Source organism: Alosa alosa, chromosome 8 (assembly GCF_017589495.1).
Source record: "Alosa alosa isolate M-15738 ecotype Scorff River chromosome 8, AALO_Geno_1.1, whole genome shotgun sequence".
In the NCBI taxonomy this organism is placed as follows: domain Eukaryota; kingdom Metazoa; phylum Chordata; class Actinopteri; order Clupeiformes; family Clupeidae; genus Alosa; species Alosa alosa.
Window position 1 is genome coordinate 26558090 of NC_063196.1, and position 21728 is coordinate 26579817.

Below are 21728 nucleotides of genomic sequence, written 5' to 3' on the forward strand. Positions count from 1 at the left end.
CCTCATTGTTTCCATGGTGACCTTACAATAGATCACCAAAAGATTATTTTTACACCTGTTTTTAGTAAACTTTAGGTGAGGTGGCAATAATATTTGATGAATATTTTTATATATATATATTTCTATTACAGTGTTTTTTACTTAGTGACTTTTCTGTTTTTATTCTTCATGTAAAGGGATTGTTGTACTTTGAGAGCAAAGATTAACCGGAGTCAAATTCCTTGTTTGTTAAAATGCAAGCCTGGCCAATAAAGCTGATTCTCAGTGGTGATTAAAAAATATTCTGCGGTTGGGATGCTTCTCAGTCTTTTGTTTGAATGTCTTTACAACCTAAAAAAGGCTTCACAGTATCATGTAGCGTCTTAAAATAAAAAGTTAATGGTAGAAACCCTGATGTTTGTTTATTATCAACAAAGGTGTCAACATCCTTTTCTTTTTAACCGTTATTTATTTTACTCCTTTCCAGAAAATTTTACTTACGAGGTTTTGGGGTTTTGGTTGAAAAAAAGGGCTATCTACCACCTACTTAAAGGTTAAAAGCCCACCAATGGACCGGTCATTCAATGTCATGTTCTGTGGCCAAGAAGGTATAATACCATGCATGCAAATTATGCTTCGTATTTAATACTGGTTACCTATTATATGGAGTAGTGATAAGAAAACATACCATATTATCACAAAATAATTCATTTAAATTTGAAATGAGAAAATAAGATAATGTTGCACATCAAATAGGACTTCTTCCATTTACAGTAGCCTATAAAACTAACAGGCCTTAACAATAGTGCATGTTTTTTTCTTTCTCTTCTTCAAGGTGGTTCAAATTGTTCTTCTCCTCCACCGTTCAAAAAGGATGACGTTTGCAAGAACGCAGACTATGATAAAAATTGTGCAGGTAAGAAGAATTTTGTATTACAAATCAAAGTCATTCAATGTCCAGGTGTAATATTTATTAAAAAAGCATAAGCATTTTTCATCAACCTGTTACAGATATTCCCTTTGAATTAAGGATACACACAACCAACTCAGGACTAAACTGTAGTAAATGTGGAAACCCTATTAAGGATCTACCAAAGTTAGACACTACTAAGATACCCGGGTTTCCTTACATACCAGCCCAAAACAATAGTGGCAACGGTGAAAGTGTGGATCCTGGTGATGCCTCGTAAGTAACTACACAAATGTGCAGCATTTTTAAATCGCCACTAGGTTATATTGAAGCATATTAAAATTACATTACTGTATTTCATGCCATTAAAAGAAAGTTTAAAACCGTATGAAGATCTTTTTTCACTGGAATAGTTAGATAGACAGAAACATTGCAGATGGTTTGTTCATCAAAATTGTTTGTACAATTATTAACCATCATCTCTCAACCAAACCCAACCCCCAACCCTAACCTTAACCATAAACTATTGTTAACAGTGTGAACAGATGGTTTGTTTATAATCTGAGCATCTGTAAAAAGTAAAGTGTGACCAAATTTGAGTGAAAAATCATTTCATTTGTCATATATCCTCCAAATTGCCTGTGAGATATCTCTTTCTCTCAATCACAGGAAGGTCATGCAGCAGTTGTCCTCTGTGGCAAAGTCTATGGGGAATCTCACCAAGGCCAGTCTATCCATCGGGCCGATTAAGGGGGTCATGGTGAAACCAAAGGATGAAGCCGACTTGTACAAGTTATCCTTTGTCAGCACTGACAGTGGTTTAAATGTTGGTGTTCATGTACATTCATGTTTACATGTATTCATTTAGCAGATACTTTTCATTCAAAGTCACTTACATAATGTCAATTGGGTAAGACTTTACTTGACAGTATTGACATAAGAGTGACATGACACTGTCGTGAACACATGACACTGTCATGACACATGAAACCTAACCTCTAACCCTAACTCTAACCCTAACCCTAACCCTAAACCTAACCCTAATCCTAACCTTAACTTGTTATGACAAAAACCGAATGTCACTTAATAACAGAAGCGTTGTGTCATAAACGATTATTACTTGTTTATGACACGTTCATGACAGTGTCATGTCACTCTTATGTCGACACTGTCAAGTGAAGTGTAACCGTCAATTGTATTACAAGGGACTACATTGTCCCCGGAGAAACTTGAGGTTAAGTACCTGAGGTTAAGTGCACAACAGTGGAAGCTTGGATTTGAACCCACAACTTTTCAGGCTTCTGCATGCTAGCCCAGCTCCTTATTAACCACTACACTACCATTTCTTTCCAGCTGATTCAGGATGAGGCCAAACTAAAAGAATATCCTCTGTCTGTGAGTGTTTCCGAAGAAGCCTACAGGAAATCCTATAACCACTCAGAAAAGGACGCATTTGTTGGTGTTTTTCGTTTCCCAAATATGACCGTGCGTAAACACTTAAAATGCTCTTATAAACTGATAACATAATAGCTATGTCTCAATTCAGGGGCTGTACTGTATGCTTCAGGGGTTGCCTTCGTAGACCAATTGTGCCAAAGCTGCATGACAAGGTTGTTCCATTTCGAAGAACGCAGCTGAGTAATGCTGCCCTGTTTTCTAGTGTCAGTGATGGACCCAACACAATAAATGATATAAGCTTCATTACGCCAATAATAATTGATAGGGCACGTTCAATCTGAAACTGTTTTGTACTGGTATGCCACAGTTTCAAGATTGAATGACACGTTTACTCAAAACAGTGGACAACTGTGTTGAAAAAGTTTAAAACAAAACAAACAAACAATCAAGGTTGTAATTGCGCTACTTTCATCAGGCCATGTAAATTCTTTGAGAAGGAAGAATGGCCTTCTCATCTGTGTTTGTAATACAACCTGTGTTTGCAGTCTTTTGTCCTGGTCCAGCTTTTGCAGTCAAGGAAGGCCTCGTAGACTTCCATGTATCTTAATCGAGACTAGCAAATTAAATTATTAGCTAGCAAAAAAAAAAACACATTCATCTCAAAGTTCAGTTCTTATTCCGTAAAAGTGCAATTCTTATTCTCTCTTTTAGGGGGAAAATTACACTGCTTTTTCCAGTTATGTGTACGCCATTGACATGGGAACCAATATATCCAATCTCTCAGAACCCATTCAAATCAAATACAACATGAACCCACCGGTAATAAATTGTTATCTTTTCTACATGATCCACTGTGGTTTAACAGCTGTCATACTGTAAATACGCACAGATGCCAACCCGACCAGTAATAGTGTCTTTATTTTGTGTGTGTGCTTATATTTAGGAGGGATTCAATCTGTCTTGCCAAAGTTGGGATGGAGAAGGTATTAATATAATGTCATCTTATTTACTTTGAGGTTGCCACTGCTATTTCTCTGCAGACTATGGAACCAAATTTGAAACTCATGCATAAATGCGAGTAACACGTGCCTAATATGTCACATTCTTATTCATATTTATTTACACATACATTTACATATTTGATAGATAGATAGATATATACTTTATTGATCCCCAAGGGGAAATGCAAGTATATTCCTGTTTAATTATGTATATTTGCCCAGCAATGAGAGTAAGCTAATGTTAGGTCCATATGATTGACACTTAAGACTTGGCCGGTCTTTCAAATGAGGGCCCTCTATTACTGTCTCCTATTTATGTTTCAATAGTCGATGAGTATGACCAGATGTTCATAAAGTCTATGCATTATGTGAATAAGTATAAGTATATCTACTCTTTTGATCCTGTGAGGGAAATTTGGTCTCAGTGTACAGCACAGCACACAGTGTAAAAAACTAAATGCTTTTAGAAGGAACGTCCAAACAGAAATTATGTCATTCCTAATGCAGACATTCCCAATACCTCTTCTTAGGGGCTCAACCCATCTGGACAGACACAGGGTGTCTCACCAACATAAGCAACAACGACGTGACATGTGAATGCAGTCATCTGACCTTCTTTGCTGTCCTCATGGTGAGGGCCAGAAACACACAGGGTAGTCAAGTAGGACAGCAGGAAGTCAAAATGCAATGCATTACTGGAATGTTTGTTTTTTTGTCAGACGCCCCTTGAGCGGAACATCTCAGCTTCTGATTTGACGTCCCTGACTTACATCACCTACATCGGCTGTGGGATTTCACTGTTCTTCCTGGGAATCACGCTGTTTATGTTCTGCTGCATAAGGTATGCAAAGTCTTATGAATGACCACAGGCAGATGTGTTGCAAATCCAACAGAGCACTGTATGGATCATGATCTGCAGGGGATCAGGAAAATTTGAATTAGAAGACAGTTTGGTTTCTTAACAATGCAGCCAGTGATTCTGCCAAAAGGTTATTGAACATTTTTACTCATGGGCCAGTGAAATTACACCCTTCCTTTTCATGCTCCCAAAACAACCTATTGATTTAGTTTAAGCAGTTTATGACTCAGGAATATTTCCCATTTACAGAGTCAGGAATGTGTAGAGTGACAGTTTTTTTGTGCTTGAAGTTGTGTGCTTGTTATTTGTTTCCATTTTCTTTTAGGAGGCCTAACTCAAAAACAGCGTTTTGCTTAATGAAGTGTTTACTTCACTTAAAAAATAATTTTCTTAAGGAATTTACTAAAAGGCGTGTTTTGCTCAACATCAATACTGGAATATCTTTGTATATGGAATATCTTTGTACTGTATATGCCATCATTGTGACCATCTTATCCACTGTCCCCACTGGTTCCCCACATAGAAGGTGTGGTCAAAAATATCCAGGCAACACTCAGGTGTGAGGAACCACTGCAGGTTTATTCACGATACCGGGAGCAGGTCACTAGCAACAGCATGTTCCAGTAACACAAGTCAAAGTTCTCTAGGGCGAAGCCCCATCTTATACATGTTAATTACATTGGTAATACAAATCACATGAGTACAATGGTCGTTTCCAAAAAATCCTCATACATACAGAAATACAACAATACATACTCTATACACTTCTTGGACATAGCATGTGATCCATGCGCCATACGCAAGTCATGGGGCTACTCCAAGTAAGTAGATAATTGGTCAATACAATACATATACATCCTTCAGCATTCTCTTGCCATAGTCTAGTTCCTGTCGGGATATTCCTAATATTACTGCCTAAGGCAGAATACCCTTAACTCGTGACAAAAGGGGTCGCATGACCTTTATTAGAAAATCATGACATGGAGAGAACAAATGACAGACAAAGCAAAGTTGATGCACAGTATTGAATGTATAGAAAGCATACAAAGAATATATATAAGAAAATGAAATGTTAATCACTTCTATGTAATAAATGTAAATTAGTATTCACTTCTAATACATGTAAAATTATTAATAATCACTTCTAATACATAAAAATGTTAGTAATCCAAAATTTCTCCTTCATTTCCCCCCTTTGGGGCTTAAGGCCACAAAGAAATTTTAGTAATCAAAAAGAAATAAAAAAATCCAATTTCCAATAACATCATCCAAAAACATTTCCGGGTCATCATATCAGGGTAAAACTCATTTCACATTTCAATATCATTCTATCAAATCTTTTGTCCAGTTCTATTTATCCAAACAGAATCCATTCATGTTAACATAATATTCATGGACGAACCACCTAAAAATTGTTCTATCCCTGTCACACCTACTATGTTAAGGCAATCTTTACTAGTACACAGTCGAGATGCAGAGCATGCAGAATCGTAAGAAGTCCTGTAGGGAAAAACACGCATTTGAAAAGACTTTTCTTGGCACACCCAGCAGGTCTCATTCGTCCCTGCCACAGTTGTTCTAGCTTGGAAAGCCAGTTGACAGGCTTTATTAGTACCACAGATCTCCTCCTCTGGAGAAGTGGGCATAATCAGTATGAACACGCAGAATAACAACACTAGCCCCATTTTACTCCCAGTTATAAACACTCAAACACTCTATTCTATCTTCAACAGCAGAGCTGGCTTGGGTTTTTAGGCCCTCCCCAGGTCACTGTCCAGCGATGATTAAATATCTAGCTAAACTGGAAATAAAACAGTGCAAGTTTAATGTATACTGATATCTTGTTTCTACTTTCAATATCCACCACTGATTTGGATGATGGATGGTTGAATCCACTAATTTTAATGGACACTGGTGTACCACACTAATTGATTTCCCTACCCTCAAAGGAATGACTTCACATGTGTACTTAGTAAAATGTGTAACAATCAGAGCATACTTCCGTTCATTTGCAGTCCAATACTTTCTAGTTATAATGCAGGTTAAAACAGCAGGATCTTGCAACACTTCCCTTATCCCCGATGGAACATATATCCAAAGGCCTACTGGCGAAGTTTGCCAAAACCTCCACTGGTCAACCTCAAGCATAAAGTCACAATCCGTTGAGATAATGTTCCGGTTCTTTCACCACTCTGCAGTGTGACAGATGAATCCAAGAGTCTCTTTCTGCAATTCTCACTGCAGTAGGTGTAGACAACAGAACTTGATATGGTCCACGCCACCGTTCTTCATTCCAGCGTTTTCTTCGAAAGTCCTTAACAGGCACTATGTATCCAGAAAACTTTGAGGCAAAGTCAACTGCACCTGTTAAGAAACAAAAGATAGAGCAGCAATCAGTTCTCGCATGTAACCAGACAAGGTACCAACTACATTAGGTTAGGATTAGGTAAACCTGGAATTGGTATGGGACGGGCAGTCAAAATCTCTTAAACCTTTTGATCTTGATGCACGGCCTCTGAGGTAGAGGAGAGCCAAAGGTAGAGCAGTCAACCAATTCCATCCCATTATTTTAGTTTAGTATTATCTTTCAACATTCCATTAACATTCTGGCCATTTTGAAAACATATCCACAATTACAAGGCAATATTCATAACTTTTGCATTTTGTTAATTGATCAATTGAATAAAATCCATTATAATATATTCAAACGGGCCTGATGGTGGTGGGTGATGCCCTCCTTGGGCTCTCACTGTGGGTGCGGTGTTATTTTTAAGGCGAGACACGGCAGGTGAAAACATCGTTTTTTCATGCACTGGTCAATTTCGAGATTTTGAGCTAGTATGTTACCTTAGCATGTATTCTATCACACTACTACAACAAAAAAGTCCGATTTACACATTTAGGTGTTTATTTCATTATATTGTGTCTACTCGCGCCTGTATATTTCTCCCTAAATTCAGCAAAAGTTAGCATTCTAACCTTGCATGCACTCCCGCGACCGTGGTCCAAAAACATAACATGTACTACCGTTGAAAGCTCTGTTTTTCCTGTATCACGCTATGTGATCCATATATGGACACTTCCTTTGTATCAGTAACCAATCGCGAAAGTTCAAAGGCGAGTCTAGGCTGAGAACGGAATCTCATTGGCTGTCTTTCAAGGCTGTTTTCTCAAAATGAGTTTCCGCTCACACTCTGAGCTCAAAACTCCACTTCAGAAGCACGTACATACACCAAACTTTCTAGACTTATGCCTAACTATATGTCGAAGATTTCTACAGAGGGGTTTGTTGATATATTATTCCTAGCCTGACTTACATGACATTTTATGCCTAAAAACATGGAAAAAACGATTTTTAGGGCTAGTGACATAATTTTCTGATTTACAGGATAACAAAAGTAGATATTCATAAATCCCTCTGTAAATGTTTTCCCATCTAATATCTGAACACAATGAAAACATAATTTTGAACTTGGCTGTATCCAATGCTCAGGTTTCAGTGCCTTAAAATGTATGCAAATTAAGCTGATATTTAATTAGATAATGCCTAATTTGCATATGTAAACATTAAATTACAGCAAACTTGTAATACATTTTTTTCATATTAATGTAAGTAATCAACTGGGGAAGTTTCATAGTGATATCTGCTTGTTAAAAATTTTACCCTATTCACCTGTAGTGTCTCGCCTTAAGACAGGTAATGCACCTATCACAGTAAGCAGCTGCCGCGGTGGTGAATCCTGGTGCAAAATAAAGTTGTTCTATTGTTTTTACCATAGCTGTTGCACTCGCATGATCTAAACCATGAGTAACTTTAGCAACTATATGAAAACATGATTTTGGTAAAACAGGCTTGCCTGTTGGAGTATGTAGCCACAAATCATCATTATTCTTTTTACAATTTTTCCATTTTCTTTTTTCTTTTGTATCTGCTGATTTTTTGTGCTTCTTTTAAAGCTTGACCTGATGTCACTATATCTGGTATATGCAAATTCAAATTCAAAAACAATTGTGTTTTGTTCGAAAGAATTAAAAACTCTGGTGGTATCCTCCTCTCAACTCCCCCCTTCGCGGCACTTTTAGCAGCCGAGTCAGCCCTCTCATTACCAAGGCTGACCTCATCAGCGCCTCTAGTATGCGCTGCACACTTAATGCTTACTTACTGCTACAGCAGAAGGAAGCTGAATTGCCTCCAGCAACAATACAATGAACTCTTTATGTTGTACAGGTTTACCAGTAGCTGTAAGAAAACCTCTTTCTTTCCATATTGCTCCATGGTCATGAACAATTCCCCAGCAATAACGACTATCAGTGTATATGCAAACAGATTTTCCAGCTGCCAACACACAAGCTCGAAAAAGTCCTATCAACTCAGCAGATTGGGCAGAAAAAGTTGGAGGGAGCGAGTAAGATTCAACCACTTCAAATTGATTCACCACAGCGTAGCCACTCCCTACCTCTCCAGATTCCAAGCGTAATGAGGAACCATCGACATAAAAAATTAAGTCAGGGTTAGTAAGGGGTTCCTCAGATATATCAGGACGAGGTTTAGTACAAATTGTTATGACATCACAGCAATCATGGCTTTCACCATCTTCGGCGGTAGGTAATAATGTCGATGGGTTGAGGGTGGTACAACGTACAAGTGTGACATGTGCTAGAGTCAATAAGACATGTTGGTATGAAAGGAGGCGGGCAGTTGTCAGATGTGATGTCTTTGCTTGTAAAAGCAATGCATGCACGTCATGTGGAACATGAACAGTCAAAGGATGCATTAATACTAGATCCGCACAAGCCATTACTGCATTTGAAGCAGCTGCAACAGACTTCAAACAAGGCACCCAGCCTCTTGCTACCGGATCCAGTCTCTTTGACAAATAGGCTATTGGTCTATACTGTCCACCATGCAACTGACATAATACCCCAGACATGTAACCTCCTTTTTCACATACAAACAAATGAAAATCAAGATCATAATTAGGCAATCCCAAAGCTGGAGCTGAAGCTAAAGCTTGTTTCAAAATCACAAAAGCAGTCTCACAGTCGTCAGTCCAAGTTACAATGTCAGTCAAACTCTTACAAGCATTTGCGCATGCTCGGAGAGGTTGTGCCTTCTCCGAGAAGTCTAAAATCCAAGCACGACAATAACCAATCATTCCTAAGAAGCTTAACAATTGCTGCTTTGTCCTGGGTCTCGGACAACCAGTAATTGCAGTGATGCGTGACGCTAGGGCCCTACAGCCAGGAGTAAGTATATGACCCAAGTACTTAACTTGCTCTTGGCAGAGTTGCAACTTTTCTTTAGAGACTTTAAGTCCCACCCTGGCCAGGTATTTCAGCAATGCCACAGTGTCAATCAGGCATGATTCTTTTGATGGACTTCCTAATAAAACATCATCAACATAAGAAATAACAGTACTTCCTGCTAGTGGAGTAAATTGTGTCAAACAGGCCACTAATGCCTCATTAAACACTGAAGGTGATTCTGTGTATCCCATAGGCAAACGACTCCAAGTATACCTTTGACCTTTAAAGGTGAAGGCAAACCAGAATTGAGAGGCAGGATGTACTCTTATCGTAAAAAACGCATTTTTAATATCAATTACAGAATAAAACTTCGCAGTGGATGGCAGACTAGAGAGAATTGTGCAAGGATTTGGCACAATAGGATGCCTCGGGTGAATAGCGTCGTTAACAAGTCTTAAATCTTGCACAAATCTCCAAGTGCCATCAGACTTCTTAACGGGCAAAATTGGTGTGTTAACTGGGGAGGAACTGCAACGCACAATAGCTCCCCTGTCCAATAATGATTTGAATACGGGCTCTATCCCCTGCTCAGCCTCTTTCGACAACGGATATTGGGCTTTCGACGGGTAATGCAATGTTTTTGCGCATATTTCTAATGGTTGAGCAGTAGATAGAGTCCCAAAGTCATAACTATCAGCTGCCCAGAGATTATCTGGAACCGCGGCTAACAGATCTGCTTTCTCTTTTAAAGAGAGAACCCTCCATTCATCGGGTTGGGTTAATGAGGGTATTAAACATGCAGAGAGCTCTTTCTGCACAGGAGTAACTTTCAAAGAACACCATTGTTGGAAAAAATACGTATCTTGTAATGGTGAATAAAACAAATTTGGGGTATCTCGGACCACTGTCCAATCTTTAGCATTCACACACGCTTTCACAAACGGCCCTAAATCAATCCAATTTTCTTGGGCTTTTACCAATGCAACATGTGGATAAGAATTTGTGTTTGCAAACACATATTTCAGACCTGGAGACAGGTCTACTACTACTGCAGAGTAGATTTTAGAGGTCAATATGCCGGCTACATCAATAGTCTCAATACTATTTCCTATCTGGTACCACTCTTTCACATACAGCTGATCTGGAGAGCCTTGAAAACATGCGATTGTACACTGAAATTCCTCAGGGGTTTCTGTCTTTTCTAGAACCGAGATCGGAGATTTTAATGCTAAACTAATGTCTTTACACTCATATCCTATCCATGTGGGGTTAACTTTCTGACAATACAGATAAATGGGCCCTTCTAAACCTACTCCTTCAGGAGAAAGAAAAAGTGTAAGATTTAATTTACACATTAGATCTCGGCCTTGTAAATTTTCAGGGCCTAAATTTTCTGCCACTGATTGGCCTGAAGCTCCTGTTACATATATAACTCTATTGCTTTTTAATGTTACAAACTTACAACTATCTTTCCTTCCAAGTGTACTAACATCCGCTCCTGTATCAACTAAAAAAGATACATCATTACCATTCAGAGAAAGAGTTAGCTTAGGTTGTGCGGCAGCATTCAAAGTCAGTTGGGGATAAAGTTCATAGGGTGATACAGAAGTGTTGGTGAGGGGTCCCGGAGTCCCCTGTTCAGAGTCCTCCCTGTCCTATTCCGAATTTCCATTCTGTGTCCAGACCGGACCCTGAGGGCGTCGTTGTGATGATTTATCCCCGTCTTGTCTCCAATCACCCTGCTTCGGACAATATCTTGCTATGTGTTCTACGTCTCCACAATTCCAGCAACCATCTATTTCAGTCCTCCTAAATCCTGCTGCTCCCCTTCCTCCGCGTCCATGAAAACGCTGTCGACCTCTGGCCTCATTTCCACTTCTCTCCACACTTCTCTGATAGAAACTGAGAGCTGCATCCTGAAGAGCGTCCTGTTTTCTATGTTCAATCTTTTCTCTAAGCCGTTCATAATTTTCAGCATACTGCAACAGTTCATTTGGAGCTGCCATATTCCACGTCACGAGATGATTCTTTCCATAGTCTATGACCTCTTTCTTTCCTCCAAGAATGAAATACTGTCTGACCAAAGCCATTCTCTGTTGGGGGTTAGTATTTCCTCCCCCTTGTTTGTTAACTGCTGAAGCCACTCTTCCCAAGAATTCTCTAGCAGTCTCTGTCGTAAGCTGAGAAATAGCCATTTTAGTCCAATCTTCAGTAGCAGTATAACAAGCACGTAATTCAGTAAACACGGCATTCAAAGCTTGCTGATATCTGTCCTCTCCCGATGGCACAGCGGCCACAGGAGGATTCACTTGGTTGTCTGCTGCAACAGCAGGGGCAATACGATTTATGTCGGGCAATCTTTCTCTTAATTGCAACCAATGAGGGGCACACTTTTGGGCTAACACAGCCGCCATTTCAGCTGTGGTGGGCTTGTAAATTCTATCCATGCGCTGTATTGCCTCTATGAACGCCTCTATGCCTTCCTCAGGTTTAGGAAGGGCTGCAGCTACAGACTTCATTTCATCAGGGAGCCAAGGTCTAACAACATCAATCAAAGTTCCTTGGTGACCAGGCATTTGGATAATCGGAGCTTGAAACACACGAGGAGGGAGGTCAGGGCCAGCTAAAAGGAACACATCTTGCTCCTCTGCCTCAGGGGGATCAGGGCTAGCCAAGTGGAACGTATCTTCATCAATATCATCACAATTAAGACGTAACACTCGTCTCACTACCTGCTGCCCCCCTTCTGCATAGCCCAGCCTTTCCACTCCTAGTCCTCTAGTGTCTCTCACATGCCTGATCCGAGGTGTTGGTTGGTGTGCTGCTGGCAGTGGCATAGGGGCAGGAGCAGCCAAAGCCAGTTGTGGTGCAGGGGGTGCTGGAGGGGGAGGTGGTGGAGGCGGGAGAGGTGGATACACCGGAGCCCATGTGTCATCATAATGGGGAGGTTTACGGATTACAGGGGCTGAAGGGTCAGTTTTACTCGTCTGCACATAGACTTCAGCTGAAATGTCCATAGCTCCGCACAAACCTTCTCTTTCTCTCTCTCTCTAGCCCTGCTCTTTCTGTTGCATAACTTTTCTCTGTTCTTGCTTTCTCTTCTCCTCTCTTTCCCTCGCTTCTCTTTCCCACTTTTCAAACAAATCATGCTTAAAAGGCCTAGCCTTCCTTTCCATCATAGCCCTACATTCAGTTAACCTTTCCAAACTCAACGTACCATCTAAAGGAAATTTTCCTTCAGTCCATCTACTCCACTTATTCAATAAACATTCATCTACTCATTCAGGTCCATATTTCTTATACATATCTTTTAAACATCCAGGATTATGTATACCTTTGGGCAATTTAACAGTTTTACTATTACTAGTCCCCATAGCAGTGTCCCTTTAATATATTTTTATTAGCCAAATTACCTCACGCCTAAAACAGAGCAAACTATCAGAGTACAATAGCAATGTTATCAACCAATCCAATCGCCGTATCAAGCGCTTTAAGCCAATCCTACCGATTGCTTCTCTTAGCAGATCCTTTATCGATTGCTCTTCGGCTGTGCTCACAAGCCAACCTTTCTACCTTCCTACAAGTAGAGCAGATTGCTTCGGTGGCACCCCGGCACACAAGCCAACTTTTAACTACAAAGTGGTAGAAAAAAATCGCTTCCCACTCACCACCTAGGTGCCTGTGACCACAATACGGTAATACCGTATCCGAGACACAGGATGACTCCCTTCCGGCAAGGATGGGTCCCGCGGGCGATATTGCCTTTTTTCCACGGTATTGTCCCAAGATCACAAAGAGATCTCCCGTCAGTCGACTTTATCCGGGTCCTACGCCTTCCAGGTTTTATCGCTGCTTCTCGGAGTTAGGTATCCCATCCGCTGCCACCAAAATGTGGTCAAAAATATCCAGGCAACACTCAGGTGTGAGGAACCACTGCAGGTTTATTCACGATACCGGGAGCAGGTCACTAGCAACAGCATGTTCCAGTAACACAACTCAAAGTTCTCTAGGGCGAAGCCCCATCTTATACATGTTAATTACATTGGTAATACAAATCACATGAGTACAATGGTCGTTTCCAAAAAATCCTTATACATACAGAAATACAACAATACATACTGTATACACTTCTTGGACATAGCATGTGATCCATGCGCCATACGCAAGTCATGGGGCTACTCCAAGTAAGTAGATAATTGGTCAATACAATACATATACATCCTTCAGCATTCTCTTGCCATAGTCTAGTTCCTGTCGGGATATTCCTAATATTACTGCCTAAGGCAGAATACCCTTAACTCGTGACAAAGGGGTCGATGACCTTTATTAGAAAATCATGACATGGAGAGAACAAATGACAGACAAAGCAAAGTTGATGCACAGTATTGAATGTATAGAAAGCATACAAAGAATATAAGAAAATGAAATGTTAATCACTTCTATGTAATAAATGTAAATTAGTATTCACTTCTAATACATGTAAAATGATTAATAATCACTTCTAATACATAAAAATGTTAGTAATCCAAAATTTCTCCTTCAAAGGGCAAAGGCTAGCAATGCCACCCATGTCCTCATCCACCTCCTCCTGGCACTCTTTCTGCTTGACCTCACCTTTCTGTCCAACGAGTCGATTGCCGGCATGGGCAGTGATGTGGCATGCAAGGTCATGGGCGGAGTCATGCATTATTCCATGCTGTGTTCATTCACCTGGTTTGCAGTGGAGGCTTTCCACCTCTGCCTGCAGCTGACTAGGTTTGCCACAGTGACCATTGCCAACTACAAGCTGAAGCTCTGCTGCGTCGGATGGCGTGAGTTTGTGAAAAATGCGCCATATAAATAAATACGTACTTACTCACTCACTTACTTTCAACAAACATCTGCAACAGACAACAGAAATGATTCTGCTGTTATTAAGGGTTAACGATGACAAAAAAATGATTTAATGCAATGAACCTGTTAGTTTCAAATTCACTGTATGGTTAAGTATTGTTTGGCCATTAAATTTGGTATAGTAGCTTTTGTGCTTTGTGTTAATGTAAGATCCTACGCCCAATGTAATCTACATTCTCTGACAACATCTTGATTGACGTCTTGCCAGTAATTCTTACTTTGAATCTCACTGCAGTTCCAGGTGCTGTGGTGGTTTTGATCTTATTCAGCTTGGGAACATATGGTGAACTAAAGATTTACACTGACAGTGAAACTGTCGTCAAGATGTAAGTCAGGTGCACAATCATTTTTCTTGCAATTCATTTCAACACCTCAAACCATCCAACAGTAGTGAGTATGCAGTGGTGTAGTCTACGTGATACGCAGGACTACGCAGTATACCCACTTAAAAAGCATCACCATCTCAGTATACCCACTTAAAATAGGCAAGAATGCGTATTAACATTTGGGGTTGATCACAGTATGCCCACTACAGCTAACTACTACATCAGTGTACATCCACTACAGCTAACTAGACTACACCACTGTGAGTATATAATGTGTATGTTATTGCTCTGACATCAATGCCAATGAAAATCTACTCTTCTGATCAGGTGCTGGATCACTGACTTACAAACTCAGTATGTAGTGAACATAGGCTACTACACTGTCATCTTCCTCTTCACATCCACCATCTTCGTGGTGATGCTCCGCTGGCTTTGCTACCTGAGAGGGTCAAAGTTCAAGCAGGGAGGCAGCACCAGATCGCAGGACGTCATCGCTGTCATGGGCCTCTGTTGCATGCTAGGCCTCACCTGGAGCTTCGCATTCTTCAGTCATGGACCCCTGCGGGTGCCGTCCTACTACATTTTCTCAGTACTCAACTCTCTCCAAGGTGAGTTACACGACACAAATAACTTATAAGTATCAGCCGATAAATAGAAACGTGATCCTTAAAGGGATGTTAGAATTAAAAAATATATAACAAAGTAAACAGGCAATTGATTAATTTAGACACTTAGCTATTCGGTGTGTCTTCACTGTATTTGCATCGAGAGGGTAAGTTTAAGGGTGCATTTCTGTCATAAATGATAAAACTGTTTTGCTACTTGCAAACAAGACTGGAATATATATTTCATGGCAAAATATGTCATTGAAGAAACAGTGTTGGGAAATTCACATGTTTCAATGTCTCATGAAGAAACAGTGTTGGGAAATTCACGTTTCAATGTCTCATGAAGAAATGTTTCAATGTCTCATGAAGAAACAGTGTTGGGAAATTCACGTTTCAATGTCTCATGAAGAAACAGTGTTGGGAAATTCACATGTTTCAATGTCTCATGAAGAAACAGTGTTGGGAAATTCACATGTTTCAATGCCCTGAGGCTCACCCCAGAATGTCCACTGACTCGTCTAATGAGGTACCTTGAACTGTGTTGATAACAACTCTGTGGTCCTACTGGCGACATGGACTCAGCTTATTGAAGTGAACTCAATTACTATTTTTCCTTAGAAGTAGTGCGGCTACTTTTTTTCCACCTAGCCTATTTTTCTGTAGGATATATTGGATATAAACTATTTTTTCTCTATTTTTTTCTTTTTCACCTATTGCATCATAAACTTGTCAGAGGTGACATTATGCGGTGTTTTATGTTGGACAGTTCTCTCCTGGAGTTATAGCCTGATTTTCTGTGGCACGAACTTGAACCTGATATAATGCGTCAACAAACCTGAACTGATTTGACAGCGATGCTGTGGTTTGCGACATGTCGTTTTGAAGTGAACTCAAATGCTTCCCAAGTAGCGAGTCTACTGTTGTTTATTTCCTTTTCCTCTTTTGTTTGCTATTTGACACCACAATTCTTGTTGATGTGACTGTGGAATAGTGTTAATTTTGTCACCTATTTTTAATTTAGTCTTAGTCTTAGTCTTGTGACGAAATGACCTTTTTAGTCTTTGTCATATTTAGTCATTCAAATATCATTTTTGTTAGTCAAGTTTTAGTTGACTAAAAGTCTAAATCATTTTAGTCTAGTTTTAGTCAAAAGAAAACTAAAGGTAGCTTAGTCTTAGTCTGTTTTAGTCAACACATTTTAGTCTTTTTTTTATAACAAATTATTTCTGATTACCATTTCAGTCAAATAGTGTTTCACACATCTCAATTTTCCAACAATATTGTGTGTCCACAGGGCTACTCGTCTGTTATAATTACTCATTCTGATTTTTTGTCAGTCAGTATGTTTACATGCACAGGTAAGTCGAGCTACAGTTATAGCTCGGCTGGGATTTGACCATAGACAGTAAAAGATTTGACTGGACCACTGTCATATTCAGAGACCAGTGTTTCTCAAAGTGTGGTCCGGGGATCACTGGTGGTCCATAAAAGGTATCCCAAGTAGTCCATGAGCAGACGTGGTAAAATATAATATAGATGAGTTGTTTGCAATATTGAACCAACTTGTATGTAAAAACAGTTCTGCAACTAAGATATGCCAGTTTAAATCATACAGTATGAATCCACACAATAAGCAAAGTACAACGACAATGCAAGATGGTTCAGTAGGCCTATTGTGTAGACTAATTATAGGCTACTGTTGAAGTAGGTCTAATCTTTTTCTTTTTTTTTAGATAGGGTTAGTTAAGTGGTCCTGAAACTGAAAAGGTTTGAGAAACACTGTCATAGGCCAAAGTATTAATGTTTTACTCCGCCCGCTAGATGGCGATATCGTAAAACACAACACATTCCCCAAACAGACTCTCCATCTTAGCCATAGCTAACTTGCTAGCGAACTTTCCATATTAGCTTACTTGCTAGCAAACTTTGCATCATCAGTCTAACTAGTTAAATAGTTGACATTACATGATAAACATTTTCGTATGGACATTCTGGGGATGTTAATTTGTATGAGAGAAGCTTCAACTTCTGGGTATGTAGCATTGTGGCATAAAGCTTAGGTAGTTAGCTTGCTAACTCTGGCAGAAATCTCCAGTGTTCTTGTTCCATGTAGTTTTAGTGTTGCAGCCACAGGGTTGCAGCAACAGCACGTAGACTAGCCTACAGGAAAGCTGCTTATGAACTCATTCGGAATATTTTGAAAACTTAACAGCTAGATATTCTGTCTTCTCATTTTGTAGACGAAAATGAAGAGAGATTTTATCTTAGTTTTTATTTCATGCAAAACATTTTAGTCTCGTCTTTTTCACAACAATAATGCATCTTAAGATAGTCTTAGTCAGTGTTTCAGGACATTACTGCCGTCTCGTCATCGTCTCGTCTTAGTCATGAAAAAAAAGGTTGTTGACGAACATATTTCCTCTCGTCTCGTCTGACGAAATTAACACTACTGTGGAAACAATAATCATAACAGTGGTTGAATGTCTTATGCTTTGTGTTGTCCACCGTTTTAGTTTTGAACCCTATGATACTACTGAACTGGTGGTATGGAAGATATCTGTGAATAGAGCTATCTCTAGAAGCAAACCCTGTTATCTCCACCGAGTAGGCCTATGGTGCTGTCACTTAGTCTACCCAGCCAACTTAATTAATTGTGTGAGTGTGTGTGTGTGTGTGGCTATTTTTCTAACAGTATCTCTTTTTATTATCCTAAATTCTGGGATGGATTGACATACATACAATGTCTTGAACATATTTTCAGCAAGTTGTGCTATTGTTTCACTATTTTCTACAGGGGCTAGCTCATTTACTTTAACTTTGCACCAGTAAGATATATTACCACGCCTAGCTTGTGGAGAGCATAGTACATGAAACTAAGACAATAAAAGTGTAAGACTTAAATGGTTAGCTTCAGCCACTTCACCTCATAATAAGTTTATAGTTGGCAGCACCTGAAGGCCTCTTGCATTTCTGATGCCCTGGCCTATTATGTTGGTATTTGTGTTGTCGTGTGTGTGTGTGTGTGTGTGTGTGTGTGTGTGTGTGTTCTCTTCCCCCCCATCCGTACACCAACGCCATTCACTCTTTAATCATTATCCCTGAATAGTCAACATGGGTAAAGGCCTATTTGTAATCCATCTAAATGTTAGAAGTCTTACATATAAGATCGATCTCTTGAGGTCCTGGCTTGTGTATAATAATCCTAGTGTCATCACACTGTCTGAGACATGGCTGAACGATGACATTTCAGATGAGGAAATAAAACTGGATGGTTATGTTCTGTACAGAGCTGACAGAGGTTCCCGAGGTGGGGGCGTTGCTACCTGTGTCTCTTCAACTTTACTTTCTGATTTTGTAATCCCAAATGAAAAAACGGTTTGAAAAAAACTTTGAATGTCTTTTTGTTAAAGTTATTTTTCACACTAATAAACAACTGATTATAGGGAATATCTATAGACCTCCAAACTCTGTGGCTGAGTCAATACAGTGTATTGGTAATACTATCAATTCAGTATGCAACTCAAATGAGATGATTATTCTTGGTGATTTTAATATTAACTGGCTTGACCGCTCATCACTAAATAATCGACATTATTTTGAAAGTTTAAACCTGTCGCAACGCAATTTCTGAACCTACGCGGGTTGACCGTAGATCTAAGTCTTTACTGGACTGGATCCTGGTCACTCATTCTAATAGAATCATTGACGCTGGTGTTTTATCAGACTGCTTTAGTGACCACTCTATGATTTACTGTGTGTGGAAAATTAAATGACCTCGCTTGCCACCCAAGCTCATCAGAGTGAGGCAAAGTAGACACTTTAACGCAGACAACTTCATCCAAGACTTACTTGTCATTAATTGGGACAGGCTTCATCTCATACCGTACATTGAGGATGCCTGGAATTTTTTCTACACTGAAGTCATTAAAGTCATTGATAAACATGCCCCTTGGATATCAGTTAGGGTAAAGGGCCATCATTTACCATGGGTTGACACTGACCTAATATACTCCTTTAAACAGAGGGATATGGCCTGGCAGAAGTATAGACAGTCAAAAAACGCAGATGATTTTGATACCTATAAAAAGTTAAGAAATATCTGTACGACTAAAACTAGGAACGCTAAATCTAATTATTATAAAAATGCACTGTCTAGTAACTTTAGCAATCCCAAGAAGTTCTGGAAAAATCTTAACTCCTTACTTCATAATTCCTCTAAAAGCATGCCTACAAAAATTAAATTCAACAGCAGTGTTATTAGTGATCCCACTGCAATTGCTGATGCATTTAACCAGCATTTCTCCAACATTTGCAACACCCAATGCTCTAATGTCTCCTATCTAAGCTCATGTAAAATGCAAGGTAGCTCCTTTGACTTTTCAACAATATATCCTACAGATGTCCAGCAGGCAATTACTGATTTAAAGGTTGGCAGTGGAATGGATCCGGATGGACTGGAGGTCAGGTTCATTAAGGTTGCTTCACATGTACTTGCATTTCCTTTAGCTGATTTATTTAACCTATCATTATCCACTGGTGTGGTTCCTCCAATGTGGAAATCAGCTAGAGTTACACCTATACACAAGGGAGGGGATCCCCAGGATCCCAATAATTATAGGCCTATTTCTATCATTAGTAGCGTATCAAAGGTGTTTGAGAAGCTAGTATTTAAACAATTATTCAAATATATTAATGACTCATCTATTTTGTCCCCATTTCAATCTGGCTTCCGACCAATTTTTTCTACAACCACTGCCCTAATCAAATTTACCAATGATGTATCATCTGCATTAGACAACAACATGTCAGTGGGTGCCATATTTATTGATCTTTCCAAGGCTTTCGATACGGTCAATCATTACCTGCTTCTTGACAAACTACATGCAATAGGCCTTTCTAAGGACTCTATTCTCTGGTTCAATTCTTATCTCCATGGTAGACGTCAACGTGTTTCCCTACATGGCTCTCTGTCCCAGTTTGTATTAATGGAGAAGGGTGTCCCTCAGGGTTCTTCCTTAGGGCCACTTTTATTTTCCCTATTCATAAATGAGCTTCCACAAATCTGCTCAGACTGCAATATTCATTTTTACGCAGATGACACCGTGATATATACATCTAATGTTTCTAAGATCCAGTCTTCATTACAGTCTAACTTTGTTGCCATGCAACACTGGTTCCAGACCAACCACCTACTATTGAATACAAAAAAATCATACTGCATGTTGTTTCCCACCAGATCAGCATCACGTACCCAAGTCTCTTCTCTTTTTCTTAAATTCCTCGATGGTTCAATACTTGCACAAGTCAAAGAATTTAAATATTTAGGACTATGGCTTGATTCGCAACTCTCATACAGGTACCACATTAACTCTGTTGTAAAAAAGATTAACAATTGCCTACGTTTATTGTATCGATCAGTAAACTGTTTCTCTCAACCAACGCGGCTGAGAATTGTTAAAACACTAATATTACCACTGTTAGACTATCAGATCCATAGTCTGCCTTTACTCATTCAAATTTTCTATTCTGACCTACTTACAGGCGAACTCCACATGTAAATGTTTTTGAATAATTATGATTAGGTGTCTGTATATGTACATTGGTGATGTGCTGAGTACTATTCTCTGTAACACCTATACTGAATATACTTTGTAAATTTGTAGGCTGAATACTGCCATGCTATGACCTATTGTTATTTTCCTCAAGGGTGGTGACGTTGGGGCGGGAGTGGGGGAGATTTTGTGTGAATGTACTGTATGTTGTCCTGTTCAGTCTTGTTTTTGTTTTTGTATTGTACTGTTGTCCTAGGGACCCCCTCGAAAACGAGATATCTTATCTCAAGGGGCTATCCCCCTAAGCAAATAAATTGAAATTGAAATTGAAAGTGTTGGGAAATTCATATGTTTCAATGTCTCATGAAGAAACAGTGTTGGGAAATTCATGTTTCAATGTCTCATGAAGAAACAGTGTTGGGAAATTCATATGTTTCAATGTCTCTGAAGAAACAGTGTTGGGAAATTCACATGTTTCAATGTCTCATGAAGAAACAGTGTTGGGAAATTCATATGTTTCAATGTCTCCCAGGCTTCTTCCTCTTCCTGTACTACTACAACACCAGCAGCATCATCAGAGAAGGCGAAACCAACAGCTCATCTTCCTCTTCGACTAAAACATCCATCTCAGAGTCAAAAAATCCGTACATGTGAAATGGTTCATTCTATAGGGAAAATGTCAGCAATATCATTTCCCAAACAAATACCTTTGGAGACAAACCTTGGAATGTTGCCAGCCACACTGATAATGAATTTAAATATGCATTTAAAGCAACAACATGCTAGCCTGGCCCCGTCCACCTAGATCTTCTTTCAGGGAGATCTAGTCTGGAACACCATAGTTCATAACCGTCTTCCATAACCGAGAGAGGAAAACATCAAACAATGCAGTCGGAAAACTGCAGAAATTTATTTACAGCAAAGGCAGACCCGCATACATTGTTTCCTGACTGCT

General features: G+C 39.5%; 1 protein-coding gene across 1 annotated transcript; it reads left to right on the top strand.

Moving 5' to 3' along the window:
- Positions 1-1638: 1638 nt before the first annotated feature.
- Positions 1639-21716, top strand: adgrg11 (adhesion G protein-coupled receptor G11). Its single transcript, XM_048249536.1, has 10 exons — positions 1639-1715; positions 2243-2374; positions 2999-3106; positions 3231-3270; positions 3819-3919; positions 4008-4129; positions 13940-14205; positions 14523-14613; positions 14941-15221; positions 21306-21716. Exons 1-10 carry the CDS (start codon positions 1647-1649, stop codon positions 21425-21427), a joined length of 1332 nt encoding a protein of 443 aa, XP_048105493.1. The 5' UTR covers positions 1639-1646; the 3' UTR covers positions 21428-21716.
- The last annotated feature ends 12 nt before the right edge of the window (positions 21717-21728 follow it).

What these genes read in the sequence shown, in the direction of transcription:
- adgrg11 (XM_048249536.1), top strand. Translation starts at nt 1,647, where the DNA reads ATGGTGAAACCAAAGGATGAAGCCGACTTGTACAAGTTATCCTTTGTC. An exon ending in GCTCTGCTGCGTCGGATGGC is followed by an intron (nt 14,206 to 14,522) that starts GTGAGTTTGTGA and finishes ATCTCACTGCAG; the next exon opens with TTCCAGGTGCTGTGGTGGTT. An exon ending in AGTGAAACTGTCGTCAAGAT is followed by an intron (nt 14,614 to 14,940) that starts GTAAGTCAGGTG and finishes TCTTCTGATCAG; the next exon opens with GTGCTGGATCACTGACTTAC.